Source organism: Patiria miniata, unplaced genomic scaffold, assembly GCF_015706575.1.
Source record: "Patiria miniata isolate m_02_andy unplaced genomic scaffold, ASM1570657v1 HiC_scaffold_20, whole genome shotgun sequence".
NCBI classification, from domain to species: Eukaryota; Metazoa; Echinodermata; class Asteroidea; order Valvatida; family Asterinidae; genus Patiria; species Patiria miniata.
Window position 1 is genome coordinate 30,728,808 of NW_024037059.1, and position 21,268 is coordinate 30,750,075.

The 21,268-nt window shown below is 39.0% G+C and overlaps 1 protein-coding gene across 6 annotated transcripts in view; it reads right to left on the minus strand.

Annotated features, from left to right (window-relative positions):
• Positions 1–21,268, minus strand: part of LOC119728605 (focal adhesion kinase 1-like) — an 80,463-nt gene that overhangs the window by 28,414 nt on the left and 30,781 nt on the right. For 2 of the 6 annotated variants that reach the window (XM_038200901.1, XM_038200906.1), the window contains exons 10-13: positions 17,799–17,846; positions 12,909–13,026; positions 7,934–7,984; positions 3,861–3,914 (exon numbers count right to left, since the gene is read on the minus strand). In XM_038200901.1, the coding sequence (XP_038056829.1) occupies positions 3,861–3,914; positions 7,934–7,984; positions 12,909–13,026; positions 17,799–17,846 (271 nt within the window). The remainder of the gene's footprint in view (positions 1–3,860; positions 3,915–7,933; positions 7,985–12,908; positions 13,027–17,798; positions 17,847–21,268) is intronic. The other 4 variants (XM_038200902.1, XM_038200903.1, XM_038200904.1 and 1 more) reach the window with 4 other exon arrangements.

Genomic DNA, 21,268 nt, shown 5'->3' on the forward strand with positions numbered 1-21,268 from the left:
TTACTAGCCAGAGATTACCACAATGTTGATAACAAGTGTTAATGTATGTATTTGACCATCATCCAGATCTCTACTATGTACAAGTGTACAAATATTTACATATTACATTACTATATCTCATACATATTCATGATCGAGAGCGGAATTCTCACTGGGTCCATTTACCATCAAGTGTCAGACGCCAGTTTTGCTGTTTACCAAGCGCGCACGCAAGGTTCCTCACACAGGTTAAATACACATGCGTAGTAGACAAGCGCACTGGTTACCAGTGGGCTAGTCTACTACGCATGCGCTTTACGAAGCAATTGTGGAACTAGCACACAGGGGTAGTGTGCACGTGCGAAGATCGCATGAAAAAAAAAACGGGGCACATGCACAACATCATTTTGCCAAAAAAAACTTATACGTAACTTCATAAAATTTTTGTGAATATGTATGAGGTATAGTAAACAAGTAAAACATGGCTTAGTTTGGGTGAATAGTCGATGTTAGCTCCCCTCGGTATTGGAAGTTGACAGACTAGCTTCTGCGAGGCAACTAGTCTTTCAACTTTCGATGCCTCAGGGAGCCAATATGGACCATCAACCTCAAACCATGGTTTATTTGAATACTAGCTCCCCTCGGTATTGGAAGTTGACAAACTAGTTCCCCAAGCAAGGGAACTAGTTTGTCATGCAACTTCCAATACCTCAGAGAGCTAGTTTCGACTATCCACCCGAAGTAAATCATGTTGTATTTGTTTTACTATACATCATACCTATTCACAAAAAGTCTGTTGAATACGCATGAGTTATCTCGGCAAACTACTGCTGTGCGTGCACCATCATTTGTTCATGTAGCTAGTTAGGGTGATGTTTGTGCATGCGCACTACCCCGTGCAATAGTTCCATGATTGATCCATAATATGCAAGCGTAGCTGACTATTGCACTGTTACTGGTCACTAATAATATGCAAGCAGACATACTGAAATTTGTATCCTTGTGGAGTCATTTCTTTGTTCTCGTGTAGTAAGGTTTTCGAGTTTGAAAGTGAAGTTTCAAAATGCTCTTATTTTAACCAGAATTAATTTCCTTGGTTGAAATTTGGACTTAATATCCCTTTTCTGAAACTCTTCCATTTGGGACGATCAACCCACCTTGGAAATTCCTAGTTTTTGAGTAAACTCCATATATCTATTTCGTGAAAACCTTGTGGAGACGTATTCATCTATAGAAATTGCCCTGTGGAGACGTATACAATATTTTGTTCCCTATTGTGTGCACGTCTCCAGAGGGCACGGTGTATCAGATCGCAGTAGACTATCACACGCACCCGGAGGGGTAGTCCGTGTGATAGTCAAATAGGTATGAGGTTTCGCACTGCCCGTGTGACTCAACATGAGCGTGCTGGTACATAGCAAAACTGTTGGCTGGCACAGCTGGAATCGACCAGTAAGAATTCTGCTTTCGCTTGTGAATATGTATGAGATATAGTAATATGAACTGTAACATGAAAAGGGTGAGTAAAAACCCTCATGGTGACTGATGTGTTCTGTTGTCTACATGACAGGGACATCTGGATAGCTCTACTTGTACAGTACAGTATGTAAGACTATGAACTCCATCTACAAAACTGATGCATAAATTCTCAGGCCACATCCAGATAAGTTGGCAATGGCTTGCAGTTACGCATGTGCCTATGGAACCAGCTAAAGCCACTTGACATAGACACATATTTTTTGCCAGCCGTAGCGAGATAATTTCGGCGCAACCTAAAAGTGAGATAATATAGCCTTCTACAAGCACGAGAGCTTGCACTTTGAGACTGGTTCCTGCCCCTTTCTTTGTGAAGTCCTGCACATTCATAGAGGAGTCAGGAACCAGCCTGTATAGCTCCTGTTAGGCTAACGCTTGTCTTCCCTGGTATGCTCGCCTGGATTTCTTATTATAAATGAATGACCAGTGGATGAGGACCAGTGAAGTGTAAGTGCCATTGACTAATACTCGGTGGGTGCATGCGAGTAGCTCACCCGGATCAACTCAAGTAAAGGCAGACGGGTTAGCCACGGCAGCCAGGCTAATCGAACGCTCAAACGTTGGCCATCATGATGCTCACGTGACGTCCGTAGACACTGACAAAATGCCCTTCTTCGGACTGAGTCTTACTTTTCAGATCTACTGCTTTTCCGTCAATCTCAAACAGTAACAACGTCGGGCTGGAATTATAGCCTTTAAAGTCGCAATGACATAAATAACTAATTATGTTTAGACTTTAAATAAAGTTCATCTGTTGGTTCACTTGAGCTTTTCCGCTGTCTGGCTGCCACATTGTTTGTTTCTTGGAATGAACAAAGCATGCATGTGACCTATTTCCACCACTGACTTTGCTCCACTAGCAGAGTCTGTGGTGGCTGACCCGGGTGAGCCCCGAGAATGACGTCAGGGCTAACTGAACGGCACAGGGCTCACCAGAGTTGACCCAGGTGAGCTAATTGAATGCACCCAGTGCTAGTGCCCTCATTAGTTTGAGCATGTAGTCAATAAATGATGTAACTTTCTTGGTTGTATCTTTTTGTGTCATGAAACTTTCCTGGTTAAAAACTAATGTTCTGCACTCTTTTTATTATCACCGGACACAGTGGTAAAACATTGATGTTAACTTAAACTGTGCAGTACGCTATAAAAAAAAATGTGGAAGATATATTGTGATCAACCTTTATCATGCTGCCACCATTTCAGTCATGTTCCCTGTATCCAATAAAAGTACTGAATGATAATGTTTTCTGTGCAAAAAGGAACCAGACTATTTTTCCTTCCAGCCTTGCTTTGGTTACGTTGATTTGAATGGGGAAAAAATCAAGATGGCCGCAACATGATAATGGTCAATTCAGCAGGTGTTATGCTGGTGTTTTATGCACATGAAGACCACCGCACTAATTTTTAAAGGTTATATCATCTATCCATGTTAAGGAATATGTGTGAATAATGAAATTCCCAAATCTTAGTGTAACAGAATGCAACATCAGTCACCATTAAAGACAAAACAATCTTGAACTGGTATTCCAGAAGAAAAGTCAGAACACCACAAGGCAGAGAAAGAGCTGCTAGGCACAAAGCAATTTGCAAGTACTTTTAAGACTTTATGACAAATAAACACCGCAAAAAACCCCCAGAAAATCCACACTCATTGGAGGGGTCATAATTTTGAATCTGATTGTCTTATGATAACGTCATTTATATAGACCTTTGGGGAATGTTGTTAGCTACATTTTGATATCCCACTTGCTATCAAAGACTGTAAATTGTCCAACACTGACAGCGGTTTATGAAAAAGGATGCAGTTTGAAAAGTTGTAAATTTAAAGAGTACGCGAGTAGAAATTGCTGCGTGACAATGTGGCACTGCCTGAAATAAATGCCGGAAATATCGATCACACAGCTCTTGCATGCAAGAGCACGCGAATTGAATTACCACACTTTGTTTTCGGCACTGTACAGTCGATAGGCGCCAATTATGGGCATGTGTGGTTACGCCTAGCAATTTCTCTTTGCGTAGTCTCTAAATTTGCAATATTCAAACTGCATCGTTTTTCATAAACCATTGTCAATCTTGGACGATTTACAGTCTTTGATAGCAAACGGCATATCAAACTGTAGCTAACAACATTCCCCAAAAGTCCATACAAATGACGTCATCATTAGACGATCATATTCAAAATTATGACCCCTCCAATGAGTGTGGACTTTCTTTTTTGCAGCGTTTATTTCTGCTTAGCAGAATTTTGGTTAGTAACCGTTCACCAAAAAACCAATGGGAAGCTATTGAACAGCGATCTGTGATTAGCAGCTCTTTGACCTCTGACCCTAGCCTGGTATACTTACGCTGTGTGGCCTGTGATACAGACACATCCCCTCCTCTCCTGGAGGCGTTAATAGCTGAGCAGCAAGAGGTTAAAGGTCAAAGGTATAAAAAGGTCAAAGGTTAATTGACACAGGTAGGCCCAGGGTTAGCTTTCAGAGTGGAACGGGAAGGATCATTAAAAAGTAAAGGGATCTTTTGAAATTATTGAGAATTCAGCTGAGACCGAATCTTCCATTTTTTTGTTTGTGTGCCGTCTTCTAACCTTTTAGAAGGGCCCAATTTTTTGGCTCTGCTTAGCACACAATACGGGCCAATCACAATGCAGTGCACCACCAAGAGTTTGCCACAGAGAGTTCATCTTTCCTAGTGCCTTTTAGGAGATGGTCGACAAATTTGCAGCGCATCTTTTGAAATTGATATTTTTCTACGGTCAGTAGTTTCGTAAGCGCATGAGTCAAGTCTATGTTTGCCCTTTTCTTTTCTGGTTATCAATAAGGTGGCAGAACGCTATGCCCCAATCTATAACAAATTAGCTCAAGTTGTCTACTAAACACTCATTCAAATGGGCCTTGTTTTGATGACCCGTGAAAATATGCTAACCATTAGCATCAAATTTTGCACTACAGTAAGCAGGGATTTCCCGCAAACGGTAAGCAGGGCCATGAAATTGACCCCTGTTTTCATGGAGGTCCAAATTTAATATTTTGCGATATCAATTTCTGTGATATCAACAACGTTTTTAGGTAGTTGCTTCAGTTCTGAACTGCATTTCGAAAGTAACACTTAAAATTCAATCTTTTCTCAATTTTGCCTCAAGACATTGATAATATTATGAAACATGGTCATTTTTCTAAAATTATTGTCATAATATAATTGATTTGACCAACTCAATGGCACATGTGTCATCCAAAGATGTATAAGTAACAGCTATCAAATCATAGGAACCGACCACAACATGGTAGATTGTTGCTTTTGGAGGATTTTGGAGGAATAAGGTTGAATGGCAAAATAGTGTCGGTTGATTTTGGAGGATGCATGCATTGTGTCGAGTTCGTAGGTTGTACCCAGCATTGTTTATGTTCAGTCATGCATAATTGAGCCCTGCATTATGCTTGATATCACCCTCACTTCTTCCGAATGTTATCGGCACTGCCTCAACCCTTTAACAGTGTTGTTGGAAGATTTTGGAGGATTGAGGCAATGGTCACTGCTCCACTGAACAAATTCAAGAAATAACAGACAATTTTGGAGGATTGAGGCTGAATCCAATTTTTACTTGGTAGCAATTGGAGGATTTTGCAGGATTGAAGCCCGGTCATACTTCACGCAAATGCGAAGCGAATTTGACGTCATGGCACGTTCGCTGTGAAATTTGCCCTCGTGGAAATATGTTCAACTTTTACGAATTCGCAGTGCGAATACTTGCCGTGACGTCACAAATTCGCGTTCGCTTCGAGTATGAACCGGGCTTGAGGATGGTTCCTAGCCAAAAGGTCTCCGGGGGTTAGGGTTAAACAATCTTTTGCTGGGAAATCTTATCTTTATAAACTGATGATAGTGAATTATCAATGAATTAGAATTCCAATAAATGATAAATACGAAGCACAAAGTGCACAGCTGCAGTGACACATACATCTCTGGTAACATAACACAGTAAATAAAATAATGTGCTCCTTTGTGAGTAAAGTAATGTGCTTTACATTGCAAATGAATAAATAAACAAATAACACACAGAACGTCAGAAACTGTTGTATATACACACACAATGGTCAAGTGATGAGCTACTTCAATAAATTTAACGCAAACAAAAAAGAAATTTAACTTCAAAACACTGTACATGTACATGAAATCACAGCCCATTTTACAAAATCTGAGCACATTCTAAATTCACTCACATGTACAATGTATGTGACACTGCATATTTTACCGTAACGATGTGGTGGTTATTTAAAGGTAGAGTAGATCATATGTCACTGGTGCATTTTTTTTGTTTGAAGCAACGAAAGTGCTCAAAATCTAAAGACGGGTGCTTAACTAATCCTGATGAACTTTTAGCTCTGTGAATGTTGTACATTTCGAGAAAACAATATTCTAAGATCACGATTTCATTTCAAAATTTGCCGCATCAAATTTTGAATTGCACTCGAAATCAGTATCCGGAACACATTCTCATTCAGCCGATTGCAGCTACATGTACGCAATGTCACACACTGAACCGACGAATAAGAGCAACTGTGCGCGCATGTGCGTGCGCATGTGCGTCGAGTCAACGCTTGCGCGCACCCATTCATGGATTCGCCCAATTACAAACCAACTACTAACGGAAATTTCCAAAAATGCGTCACTTGACACATCTTTGGAAATGACCTTCTGTAATTGTTTTCTTCAAAATGACAGCATGCCAGAAGGAATCATTTCACAGGGAGTTTAGTGCCATTACTATCTTTAAACCAAGTATGCTTTATACCGGGGTGTGAGATGACCACTGATAAAAATTGCTGAAAACAGCTGGAAAAGGTGTAAAAAAAAGCTGAACTTTGGAAATCTCCTATACTTTTGTACACAACAAGCGAGGGAAAAAAGCTGAAATCCGAAAGAAAAAAAGCTGAAATCAGCTTTAAAGCTGAGATTTCACACCCCTGTTTATAACAATAATTTGGTCAGTTACTTTTTGGATAGCTGCAAATGATCTACTCTACCTTAAAAAAAATCAGCAGCCACAATAGTACAGCCATAAATACAGTGTCCCATAAATGTGCAGAATTCACGTGCTCAGATTTGTCAACGCCACAATGTGCTGTACAATAATGAGTTAAGTAATAACATGTACGGCCAGTGAACAAATATGTTAACAAAAGTGCACGTAAAATTTAACACTGCTGGTACATGTATATTTACATGTGTACATACAAAAATATTTCCTTTGAATCCTTATCCATGCTCCGTTCAATAAATTCTTAAATCAAAATCAAACAACAATATATTAAATTGTACTAAATACCTGAAGCTAAGTGTAGATTTCGTATCACAGTCTGAATAGATGGTTTGCAGGCATGGTACTAAAATCATGACGACTGTCTTAGGCAGCCATCTTGGCACATAGGGATGGACCATGATATATGGAATATTATTATTTATATCAGGGTTCCAGTGGTAAAAAGAAATCAGCGTATTGCATGCTTTCGTGAAAAGTAACCCAGATGACTGCAAATATTATGTAAGTAAAAGTACCTGGATTGCGGACAATATTATTTTTCATATTGTCCTCATTCGGGCATTTTAACAAATTTCACTGGTTCCTGTACAATCAAGGGTGAAGAAACTCACGGTTGTCAACCAGTCAACAGCATAGCACGCAGTACTGTCGCACGCGGACACAGCATGCAGCAGGGTATATATGCGCTTGTTGTCAACACCACAATGGCAGCTTCGAGCGATGCAAAATTTGCTCAGTAAGCGAACAATATTCAACATAATTTGAGGAATAAAGACAGTATCTCAAAATTTATTTTTTGTGGATCAAGTCAGTCTGATATAAATAATAATAACATTGGATGGCTTTTTTTTCACGGATACAAGAATATATTGTACTCGCTTTAACAATATTGCACGAGTCGAATGTTATGGCTCGTGCAACATATTCTTGTATCCCCTCAAAGTCATCCAATATTGTATAAATATCACACTGTTGTTGCCATGGATCAACCAATCAAGATCGATGATTCAAGTATGTGTGAAGATAAGATATATCCTCAATTCATCATTCTGATATCATCTGCAAACCATCTATTCATTGGTACGCATACATCAAGATACTGTAAACGAAAATAAAATTAAACAAAGTGCTGTTCAGAACACAGACACAACCACTGAAGAACGTGCATCATGCAAATGTGAAGGAAACAAGAACAAAGTGCAACGTGTAACATGCAGAGGCGCATGCATGATACTGCTGAACGTGTCATCCGAAGTCAAAAGCACTCGACCACTACGCTCTCAAAAGTCCCCCCCCCCCCCTTCGAAAATGCACATACAGAGAGTGCGTACAGAAAACACAAATCAGACCGTTCCATTGTTTCTTACAGGTACTTACAAGCGGTGTATTGGAGATATGAAGTCTTGTCCCTTGGGACTACAGTAAAAGCTATGACACATACACACATACACAGAGGGGTTTAGGTACAAAGTTCAGAATGGACGTCACCAACAACTGGTGTTTTTAAGAGGGTTATAGCCAGGTTTTGAAAAGGGAGAGTAAAAACTGTGATTCCAAACAAAGCTTCAATTTCTTTACAAGGAACTGAGGAAAAGGGGAAGTTAATATAGGTCACTCTCAATGACGGCCATCTATGTAGAACTGCCACTGTGTATTTCACGCAATCAAGCAAGTATTGCGCAGTGTTGAAAATGTTCCAAACACGCGTGCCTTTTACTCGAAATACGATGCAGCTGATGAGCGTTATGCAAGTTGACGCTCAAAATGCAGATGCACGTGGCTGGTCTGTAGGAAATGACGTCATTTGAGAGAGACCTATATAAACTAAATTGGGTAAACTCTTTTTTTTTTTCCAGGAATGGATGGGTGGGGGGGGGGCAATATGTTAATACCTACTTTTGTAATTTATCTTCGCAAAAGAAATTTCCTCTAATGGAGATGATGTGATCTTTAAACACTTTTTTTTTAAAGGATGCAAAGTCTAAATATTCCACAACTTTTTTCTTCTGTTCAAATAACCTTAAGGAAAAATACCGTAAACTTTTTGTTCGTCCCAAATTCTCGAAGACTTAAAAATGTATTTTTCTAATCTTCATGAATACAAACTTGGCTCAAAGAACATTATAATTCATAAAATGTGAAAGTGTAAGTTACGAATGCTTGACTGCTTGTTTGTCCGACTGCTGAAGGGCTTTTACTTTCTACAGGGTGAGTCCAAAAAACCGAAACCCAAATGTCTGGACCATTATTTTAGTGAAATTCTGCATGTAGCACTTTGAAAATCTAGGATATGAAAGCCCAATTCATAAGCTTTCGTTTAGTACAAGAACCATTCAAATCACTCATGTACTTTTCAAGTTACGGATTTTTAAACAAAACCACTGTTTTAAAGTTATGTCCACGGATCACAAAAAAAAGGTGTGCGTTCTTTCAGCAAAACAAAAACAATTCACACCCCTATGTGATTTGTTTTCATTTTGCTGAAAGAACACTTACCTTCTTGTGATCTGTGGACAGAACTTTAAAACAGTGGTTGTGTTTAAAATTTGAAAAGTACACGAGTGATTTGAATGATTCTTGTACTAAATGAAAGCTTATGAATTGGGCTTTCATATCCTAGATTTTGAAAGTGCTACATGCAAACCTTCACTAAAGTTATGGTCCCGACATTTGGGTTTCGTTTTTTTTTTACTCACCCTGTAGACATAATTACTAACAGCTGAGCCTTTCATGTTTAATCTTTCACAGATGTGCTCAAATGTGGGACAAGACAAAACAATGGATCAATGATCGTGAACCAAAAATAGTGAATATTTCATCAGACAAAACGGGTGATTATTTCATAAAACATTGCTCAAAGTACAAAGATACACACACCAATGCCTGGCTCATTCAGAAAAAGATTTAAAAAGTATCTTCCCATTCAACCAAGATGAAGAGACTGTAAGAAACCGAAGCCCAATAGATAGATTGCATTCAGCAACCATGTTGGAGGTGTGTTTTGTTATGTTAATTCATTAACAATGAATGCACAAGAGATCCATTCATGCATTTCCCTGTTGAACAAAAGATCACACCTCAAACATGGCCGCGGTGCAAACCATCTATTCCAGACTATATCTTGTTTGGAAATCATGCAGATGTTTTTTCCCCCCAGACTTCAAGTGTTTAGAAATATTTCTAGGACAAGTTTTTAGAAGGGTATCAATTTGAAGGGTTCAGAAGGAAAGCAATTAGTCACTTTACACCATGCCGTGGCCTTGTGGCCTGAGCATTGAATTTGTGGTCTGCGGGTAATTCTGCAGGTTGTGGGTTCGAGTCCAGCCTGGGGTTATGGTGCGTGTGCCCTTGGGCAAGGCATTTGGTCATGCATTGCTTCTCTCCACCCAGGAGTAAATGGGTACATGTACATGTACCTGTGAGGGCAGAGATGGTTATTGTGGTTGATTTGAGCTGCTTTGCGCCCGAAATGGCTGTATGGAGCTGTATACTTCCCAGGGAGCTGAGATTGTCTTTGGAATGTTTCATTGGCCCAATGAGCAGGGTAATAATGATGTAGCACCTTGAACACCAATACTGGTGGATACGTGCGCTTTTTAAACATTAATTATCATGTGTAGAAATTGGGATGTAAACCTAAGGAAACATCCCATTACATATGTGGGACAAGTTGCGGATAGGTTTATCCGCAAAAGACGCATTACATCCGGTATGAGTGGCAGGATTCAGAACAACTTCACTGGAATCTTCCTACAGTGAAGTTACCAGCATTGTTTACAAACTGATGATTTCATTTGTGATACTAGCGACGTTGCTCAAAATCCAGCCACTAAACACCTGATGCAATCAGCCTACTGTGGATAAACTTATCCACAACTCATCCGGGATTTGTAATGAAATGACTCCTAATATAACAAAACCTAAACAATGCAACATGTGTTATAACAAGCTGCTCAATATATCCTGATTACTAGGAAATCTGTATCACTTTGTACTTTTTATTTACACAAGCTAAAATAAGCACCCCGACAAAGAAAGAGTAAGGTAGATTCGTGAATGCCGTTGTCGTCCTACGCCTGGCGCTTGCATAAAGGGTTTGTGTATGTGCAAATTCAGACTGGAATTAATGGTGTGTTTGTGTTTTTCGCAAAATGCATGTGAACTTGTACGCGCACTACATACACCCTGAGGACAGATGGACAAAGGGAGAACAACAGATTCTTTCTTGTCCTCGAGCGTTCATCTTTTGTTGAAAACGGTTCTCAATTGTGTGTTGTGTGCCTAGTCTAAGGGAGAGTGTTATACATGTATTGCAGAACACAAGGAAAGACAATGCCTTGTCCTCGAGAGTTATGTCGTGCACGACTGCGTATGCAATGATGTGTCCCGCAGAACATGAAGAGCCACGTATGTGGTATTTGATGAACAAATTTTGAGACTTTTCAAACTTGCCTAAAACAACAACAACAACAACAACAATGACAAACAAAACCCAAACCTGGCTTCAAAATTCTAACACTTACATAAATGTAATCCCCCCTTCTATTTAAAAACAAAATGTGGAATTGCCTAAAAAAACAAAACAAATAAAAACAACAACATAAACAAAACCCAAAACTGGCATCAACATTCAAACACTTACATGAATGTACCCCCCCCCCAACCCCCAGAAAAAAGGGGGAGGGGAATGCACATGTAAGAATTGATTTCAAAATAAAATCGAAATGTTGTAAAACATATAGTTTTGTGCTCCATCAGTGATTAGGGTTAGTGGAGAAAAATAGCAGACCACGTCACTCAGTTCATACTTAACACACCTACACTGCAAACATGTGCGTGTTCTACGTAACCCCCCGAGGACAGACACACAAAGGGAGAACAATAGATCCTTTCAGTCCTTGGGAGTTGGGTCTTTTGTTCAAAACGGTCCTCTGTAGTAAGTTTGTGTGCTTAGTCTGTGGGAGAGTGTTATATTGCAGGAAAACACAAAGCATTGTCCTCGGGAGTATAGTAAAACAAGAGTGCATGCACTAGATGGTCAGGTTATGCATTCATTACAACTGGATGGTTTTCTCTTTACTATTCTATAACTTGCATTCAGGAAAAGATAACGAAAGGAAAACACTTCTGTTAATTACTGACCCCGAAGGCTTGTTATTGTGTCAACTTTACCCGGTCTTTATAAGCTGATCATCAGATCAGTCATTAAATTAAAATGGGAGTACACATGCCCAGTTCGAAGAACTTTACATATTTTTTTTTCCCCCAGAGTTTCAAAACTATAATACTTGAACAGTGTTTTTAATCCAAACATGAGCATCGCTGTTTAACCATGGGATCCAAATAAACACACCCCCCCCCCAAAAAAAAATCATAATAATAAAATAAAAAAACTAAAACTAACATGACAATCGAAATTTCAAAAGCCTTCCTTGAAAAAAATGTGTGTAGTAATGTTGCACTTTCAGATATCGTTAAAACAAACTCAGTCAATATTATTGGAAAGAAAACACTAACTGTGCAGGTTTCATTTTAATAGTCACATTTGGACTGGACAACATTCATAGAAAAGTCTGTTAAATTAATATTCAGGATGGTAGTACGGAAAGTTGCAATGAATTTAATATTGGTATCACTGTAAATATGAATTTACTCAAACAGAATTGACATTAAAAACTTGAAAAAAACATTTGGCACTGTCCTTTTTTTTGCTCTCAACAATGTTGTTAAAATTAAGCCATCAGCCTGGGGATTTGGTCGGTATCAAATGAGGGGAATAATGGTCACTGTGATTTTTGGCAAGGTGTGCACCCCTGTAGTTGGAAAATATGTGATAGCATTACAATGGTGGCAGCTTTTTGGGTGCTATCCCTTTTTATTTTAAATGGCAGCCAAAACATGCTTGTTACCACATATAATTCATCCGGTTCAAGCATATTGGCGGCCATTTTGAAAAAAAAAATTAAAAGTGGTAACACCCAGAAAACTACCACCACTCACACTACAAAGCTATCAAACATTTTCCAATTCTAGATGTGTATACCTTGCCAAAAATCGCTATGAACATTGTTCTTTTCGATCATTTGATACTGGTGGCCCAATTTTTGGACCCAAGCTGATAGCCAAAATGGGGGATTTTTGTGTGTGTTAAATTAGCAACAAAACAGCTGCAGCGATACAGGGTTTTCGAAGTTCTAATAAAAACTGCAAAACACAACAAACATTACCATTAGTTACTCCTAAAAGTCCACAACAGTCCATGCTCATGTTGGTTACACCCTGAACTTTGACCCAACCTGACCCAGTTCAGGAAGAGTCCACTAGGGAGGACGGGGGTGAGTGAAAGGCTTACCTTGCTGAGGTCGTACAATGACGGACATCTCTGTCTTGAGAGCCAGCCGGCAGTAACCGTCAATCAAGTCAGCCATGTCTTCAGCTATCATCACTGACGGCGTCGTAATGTACACAGACTACAGATAACCAGAGATAAACAAATACGCCATGTTTTAAAAGTCAAACAGCTTCATATTCTTACTTTATTTCAAACAGATAATGAGAAATTATCAAGACAATTATCTTGTTGTTACGTTTCAGGTAAGTTTGGGATTTTCTAAGAAGCTTAACTAAAAGTTTAGAAATGACTACACACTTTCAGTTTCATTGATAGTTCCTCTATCAACCAATACATTTAATAGTTCTATAGACTACGGGTGTGCATTTTCGGGTAGTATGGGGATCGGGTACCCGATTGAAAAAGAAACACGGTTACCCAACTACCCAATAAAGAAAACCAACCCCAAATTTTAAATCTCGGAAGTTGTTGCACAGATAGCTCATAAAGGTCTGCATGATAATACTACCACATCGGTGCGTCGATACAGCAAGATACAAGTGTGTACAGTGAGCTTAATACACGTAGCTTTACGGTGTACATTGCATTTTCGCAGGCATCGTAAACATGAATCTGTTTTGTTTTTCCATGTAGCCTGGTTTTCATTTTGAAAATTCCCCACAAATGGCATTCAAAACCTTTCTTTTCATTGTTTGAGAAGTTACTATTTAAAGTTGGTTACGGGTGCTTGGTTCTATAATCTGGAACCGATTCCTGACATCAGCGGTCAGGTAAATTACTCTCAAATTTTCATTTGCCAGCCTGAATTGGGCAAAAGATTTCAAAAATTTCCATTTTACTTTGTTGATCTTATTCTCCAAATTAAAGAGACTAATGCAGGGTACATGTACAGCTCCTGGTGTGAACATACATTGACGAAGGTGATTTGGGAGCATTTCACAATTCAAACCACGCAGTTGGCAGCGAAACAGACAGCATCACATTGTGCATACCTACAAATGCATCAAGTGCATGTGCATTATTGCAACAGCATTCAACACCAGACAACAGCAGCAATACTGGTGGTTCCATAGATGGACCACCTATATTTGTGGTGATTAGTATATGTTCAAGTGCTGCAAACCATTACACCACACCTAAGCCAATCACTTCTATAAACCTAGGGTGCCCACTTTCTCTCCGTGTACCATTCACACGACAAAAGGAGCCATCTTTGTCTAGTTCCCAAGATCACAGTACAGATCGCAGCAAATTCTGTGACCACTCCCAAAGCACCCAACTATTTCCAAAACCTAATACACTGTATGCAATAGAATAAAGTAAGCCTCAACCAGAATATGCATTTTATCTACATACATCAAAATTAAAGGTAGGGTACCGGTAGATCATTTGTCATTTGTTTATTCTTTTTGTTTGAAGCGACAAAAGTGCTCAAAATCTAAGACGGGTGCTTAACAACACTGCGCGCTTGTGCGTCATGTCAATGCTTGCGCGCACGCATTCACAGATTCGCCGAATTACAAACCAACTACTAACAGACATTTCCAAAAATGCATCATTTGACTCATCTTTGAAAATGACCTTCTTTTATTATTTTTTTCAAAATGACAGCATGCCAGAAGGAATAATTTCACAGTGAGTTTAGTGCCATTACTATCCTTAAACCAAGTACGCTTTTCACAATAATTTGGTCAGTTACTTTTTGGATAGCTGCAAATGATCTAATCTACCTTTAACTTCCAATATTTAAGCTTTATTCAGTAAGCACAGAGGAGTTTTTCTTCACCAAAAATTCTGTTCATCGGCAACAGCGACGTGTATTATAGCCCATGGCTGGTTCTTACTGAAGTTTTCTTAGCAAGTGTACAATGTAATAGACATGTGGTCTGCTACGTGGCACCATTTAGAGCTTGCAATGCCCACTAATACTTTTCTCATTTTCTTGTCGTTTTTGAGAACAGAAATGCTCAAATAAGAATCAAAATTGTTACAAAAACAAATTTGGAAAATTGAAATGGCCAATGTACCTTTGCAACACAAATGTTGTACCACTACATGTTGTACAGGTAATTTTAAATTCAATTAAAATAATCCAATGGAATATAATAACAGGCAATAAACTCATGCATGTTATATAATGGCATTAGTAACAGCATGGCTACGATGCGGGTTAGCAGCAATCCTATTGCAATCATGCAGAAAGCTGGCTGGCATGTAGTGTTACGCAGACCCTACCCTACACAAGTGCGCAAATTTGCGTAAGGTTTCACCCATAATATCTCATTCAAGAAAGCATGTGTTTGCACTGGACATTCTAGAAATGTTGACTGGGGGTTTGAAGAAAATTCTCTCAGTTTCAATTTCATCTCTGTCTGAGTGCACTTGGCCTTTTCAGACAATACAGGCATTCGAAGCAGTGGTGGCGGAACAGTTTTGAAGGGGGGGGGGGGGGTAGGCAAAGCATCGCCAGTGCCGGCCGGTGCAAATTTGAAAACCCGTTTCACCGGTATGCATTGGCAACTGTAGTGTATGTAGGCCTTCCTGTTATTTCCAGAGAGTCAACTAGAGAACATTTTTAACCCAGATACAGGGCCTAGAGTAGCCTACACTATTTCGGTGCCTGGGGGCCATGCTACCCCCACCCCCACCCCTGCTGTTGATTCAAAGAACCAAACCAGTCAAAGACATCATGCCACTTGACAACACTAACCGGGGAGTATGTGTACATTTAACAGGCTTTTAACAGGGGGGGGGGGCAAAACAATTTGTCTAGCCCCCCCCCAAAAAAAAAATTCAATAAAACAAAATTGCACTAGCAAAATGTAAGAATGTGATGTACATGTGAACAGTCTCCAACTAAATAAATAGTCGTGAGAAGGGTGCATTTGTACACTTTTAGTTAATATAGTGTGCCTGATTGTAGGATTTTATCATCACTCCCCATTGAAAATGTCATGAGGGCCCCCCCCCCACCCCCACCTATTGATTTTTGGAGGCCTATTAAAGTGTCTGGAGAAAAAAAACGGTCTATATATCAGCACGCCTCCCTGAAAAAATTCTGGATCCACCCTGCTAGCCCACCCCCAAAATATTGGCTCAAAAACCGCGCCTGGTCTGGAGTAAAACGAACTTGTTAAAATGAAACCATAATGGTTCATTTTAAGAAATCTGCTTCGCTTTCGCTGCGAATTATCAATTCTATGGCACAGAATTCAGGGTTTGCATTGGTTCCCACAATTTCCAGTACTGTTTATCCTCAGAGCTCTGCTAACTTGGAAAGCATTAGTCTGCAAATTGAAAGCGGAGAGCAGCAAGGCGCGACAGCTAAGACTTAATGCAGCTAAGACGGTAGTGTTAGTCAATCCGCATGCAATGGCAGTAAACAAAATCTGCATGGCATCAGGATATTATGAACTCCCTAAACCACCTGAACAATGAGAACTACTGAACACAAATATCAGGTTGAGTTAATCTGAGCACAGATATACAGGTTGTTAGTCTTATCAAATAAGTACGACATTCTCGATTGATACATCTGAAAGAATTTGCAAAGTGGCTGCCAAATTTCTAAATTCTGCAAAAATTTACATAACGCCTCAAAAGGAAAAATCACAACAATTTTTTTCTGAGATTTACTTTTCTTGTTCAACCATTTTGTATGCTCAGTAGATATCTTTGTTCAAGCCTTCATTTACCAAACTCCTATAAAAAGAAGTATATCTTTGCCTCATTCCATTGCCCAAAATGTGATAAAACCAAGCAATTCCCATTTCTTTCAATAAAAGATGGTTTTAAGTCCCACCTAGAAAGATTTATGCATCGGCAAGAGCAGTTTACAGGGCAAGTCAAAAAGAAAGTGACCTGGTTTCATTTTTTGTTTCCTTAAAAGCAATCAAATTTGATACACCAATGAAGTATGTCTTAAAAGAGCATGTTCTTCCACTCATCTAAACCAAAAAATACTGAGATTGATCCATGCTATCAGAAGTTATGCATGTTTTACTAAAGGAAACCATTTTTATAGCTGTCCATGGAATGCCATTGGAAGCTATTGAGCTGAGTGAGAATTACAGATTACACACAGGCATTCAAATACAAATTTGAGATTTTAACCGTTTTAGTCAAGACTGCAACATTATTTTTACTGTCAGATTTTGTGTTTGGAATATGAGGAACAAGTCAACTCTTTTGTCTGAAATATGGATGGTGATTTTTGTCTGTTTTCCTGTGCAAGTTTTTGTTCATTCATGGAGGTGGGAAACGTTTATGTTTCAATGTATTTCATGATTATTCATCAGTTTGTAGATTGGTAAACGATCAGTGGTGGACAGCTGAATTTTGTGATTTTGTTAATAAAATAGAGATAAGTTTTGATACGGAGTACGCAAAATACAGGGAATTTTCATACTTATTAGTCAATAACATGTACTTTATCCCTGTGTTATTTTTATGAAATGAAACAAGCCATACATTTTTTTTAATTATTATTTTTTTCTAATTTGGTCACTTTCTTTTTGACTCACCCTGTACTTGGGAGAATCTCAGGGGTCAACACAAAACTGATTCCAGGCAATCTGAAACCAGTTTAGAAATCTATAAAAAATGACTTTAATGATCATCTTTCCCGTGCGCACATGTTGCCTTGTGCGCAAAAAACAATGTTTCTCATTCTGAAGTTCAAATTATTTAACAAATTATAATACAACAGTTTTTGTCCACAAAATCTGATAACAAATTCATGCGTAATTAGGCCATGCACTTGCAAGCAAAAGCAACTAAACAAGTTAACTAAAAAAAGACAAAGAAAAGGCAAACGTATTAGAAGGCAAATTAACTTCAAAAAAGTAAAGAAAAGAAGAGTTAGGCCAGACACACAGAGTGCATACTTACACATGCGTCAACCTCGTTAGAACCAGGGATTTGTGGGATAGGGAAGGGCTAAAGGATTGTGGGTAGGAATAAAAAACAAATCAGAAAACAGAAACACGGGAGGCAGTCGTTAAGTCAAATCACTCCAGTTGAACATGCAAGAAACACACACGAAGTTAACTTCACTGAAGTGATTGTAGCAGATTATCAAGTTTATGACCAGTTCCTGCCCAGTCTGTGACCTGTCTGTAAGATATAGACCACTTTCATGTTGCGGCCATCTTGATTTTTTCCCATTCAAATCAACATAACCAAAGCGAGGCTGGAAAGAAAAATAGTCTGGTTCCTTTTTGCACAAAAAAATTATCATTCAGTACTGTTATTGGATACAGGGAACATGACTGAAATGGTGGCAGCATGATCAACGTCTATACGCTCCTTGCTCTTGCAGGAACTCATTTTTTTTCTCACAAAACAATTTTGACGTTTGTAAGTTGTTTTTTAAGAATACATTAGGTTGAACTTGAAACTTGGTATGGCCATGGACAGGGATGAGTTATAGGTCAAACTGAGGTGACGTCATGATGACTTCATCATGTGTCATGTGACGTCACTTAAAGGTGCATATTTTAAAGTTCTATATCTAGACAACTACAAGGCTTGCCAAAAACAGCTACTAAGTCATGGAACTTTGTTCGATATGCGTATTCCGAATGTATCCAAAGTTATTGGAGGAGGGTATTAGTCTTGGAGACTATCACAAGTTGAATTTGAACACATTCGCGCACCGACGACGCCTGACGCTCACGCGAAGACACAGCAGCTATAGCTTTTGCACATTCAAAAAGTCATGGGTACTTTGCACGCGAACCAGTAGGCCTACAGTACAGTACGCGCACGCTGTGTGTCCCGTCCACGGAGCTCTTAAAAGAGGTAAAAACGTGTCCTCTTTTGTTGGCGCACTGAGCCCGTTACACAACTACAAACCCCAAGAACAAAACCTGTACCACTGTACTATATCAACGTACATGTCCCTGAAGGTTACAATATTATCACATTGCAAAAGTTTTGACATGAAAATGAAACCTTTGCGTTACACAATGGTTTATATCAAATTTGTGTTCAACTCGTGTTTTTTCAGCTACAGATTTTTCAGATAAAGAGGTTCTATGCATGACACATTCAAGGTCAGTAGAAGGAAATTGCAAATATTTCAAAAAGTAAAACATTTACCAGATATAGGGATTAGGAAAAAAAAATCATGTAAATATATTAATATCCGTGCAAAGAATGCCACACTTTTGTTTACCTGTTGGAAATATTAAAGTACTTACCGGTACCAACCTAAAATACACAAAATCGTGCCAAATTTGTTCCTATTTCTGTTCTGTATACCTTTAACCAGTTCGCGCCGGATTACTTGAGTATACGCAAAGCTTTTGCGGTATTCGGAACGATGACGGATAAACACGCAGGGAGCGAGGACGGAAATATCTGTCAGCGACCCGCTCACAGCGAGTGAGGCCAGAAATATGAGTGTGCTGGCCGAGGGTGATGGCTTCAACCCTCCTGGTATGAAGTCGAGTGAAAAGTAATCCCGAGCCTCGTTCCGTTCTTGTCACAATCCCGGTGTGAACTGGTTAATCCTTACCACACCAACCGTTCAAAATCCAACTGCATGTTTTGTTGGAATCTGTTGGAGTGAGTACTGCACTAATAAATTGATTACCCTTTACATGGGGTCAGGCATACCACCATAATCAGTGTCCAACAGTTTGGGTGTTGAGTTTACCATATGGTGTTGGATTTGGCAAGAGTGAGGAAGGTTCCTAGTAAGTCACTCAAGGGGGTGAGGGTTAAATTAAGGAGGGAAAGTCTTGCCGTATGATGATATTTACTTGACCGTTTGTGACTGCTGAACTCTAGTTGTCTAGTAAACACTAAGGGGATGAGGCATGCAATTACAGTCAGTGAAAACAAAATCCCCCTTTCATGTTAATGTTATAATATATATATGAATGGTAGACAATGCAGACCCTTCGTAGTGATAGTCACATGCCTACCACTGTCCATTACTGTGGGAGTCAATTACATGAATCAATATGTGAACTTGGAATGTACATCCAACACGCATCACAGAAAATGGTGCACCAATCCTACATGTGGTGTATATTTGTGAGAATTCAGACAAAGGATCTATGCTTATTAATATATATGTATACCCATGCGCCATTATCGTTGGTGACACAAGTCAGTGAATGCAACTAGTAAAACCTAGAGGTTCGCGTTTGTTGAGTTACAAACGCAGAGTGGTCGGGCTGGCATCTATTTCATATGTCATAAACTTTGCCGCAATAATCTACTGAAAATCGTTTTGAACATTTTTCAACCTGCCGCTAAAGGGCGCTAATTTTTTTCTCAAGTACATCCTAGCCAGAGACTAACATCGTTGAAAGCAAGTTCACACCTTTTTCCAATTTCAAATTACAAGGTGCTTCAAGTTTGGACCGGAAGGAAGGGTCACGTGATTTTGCACGTAATATGAAAAAAATGAAGACCCTGGGGTATTGTATCAATTCCCGTAAATTTACTAAATTATTTCAATAAATGTACCATTTTGACTGATCAAAATAGTTTCGTCATTCGCAACAAAAATACCAATTGGCCTATATTACTCACATAACCAAAACTCAAACGACTGTGAGTAGATGGCAGTGAAATATTCAGCTAGAACTCATCATGCTAGTTAATTTTACCATGCGACAGAACAAGGTCTACTAAAGCAAATTCTTTCTTTAAATAATGAATAAAGGCACAGCCCATCTATGCTAAGGTTAGAATGTATCATGCATATTAATGACTTGACTACGGAAAAGAGATGCATGCAAAACAGTCATGAAAATCAAATCATTTGTTATAAAAAAAATTCACAACTTAAAGGGGCATTACGGCCTGAAATTCCGAACATTTCATGTTTTGGATTGTTTAATTATCCTATTTCAAAGGTCTGGTTGCAAGGAAACTAACCTGATGTCTTACCATTCCCGAGAAAAGACGAAAACAAAATGGTTGTTTACATCGGAAGCGGCGGACATGCCCATATGTATTTCCAGCCATGTTCATTCAATGTACAGTACACATTCATGTGTGTGTCACATGATACACACAGCACCAATGGGTCTTATTCACGAGTTGGCCATATTTGTCAAGTTCCCTGAATGTATATCATTAATTGTTATCTGCTGAATGGGATGGCGCCAGACTATTACTGTCATTTTTTTTTTTAATCTGGCTTTACACACTAGGGAACGTGTAATTACAAATTTGAAATTTTTCATTGAATCAGACTGGAATTAATTAATAATTAACTTGCTTTCATTTCTCTACACAAGTTCCAGAAATCAAGATTTTACCTCACTCTCAATCCAATATGGCCGACTCGTGAATAAGGCCAATACACAAATATTGTTTCTCACATGTCCGCAGAAAGC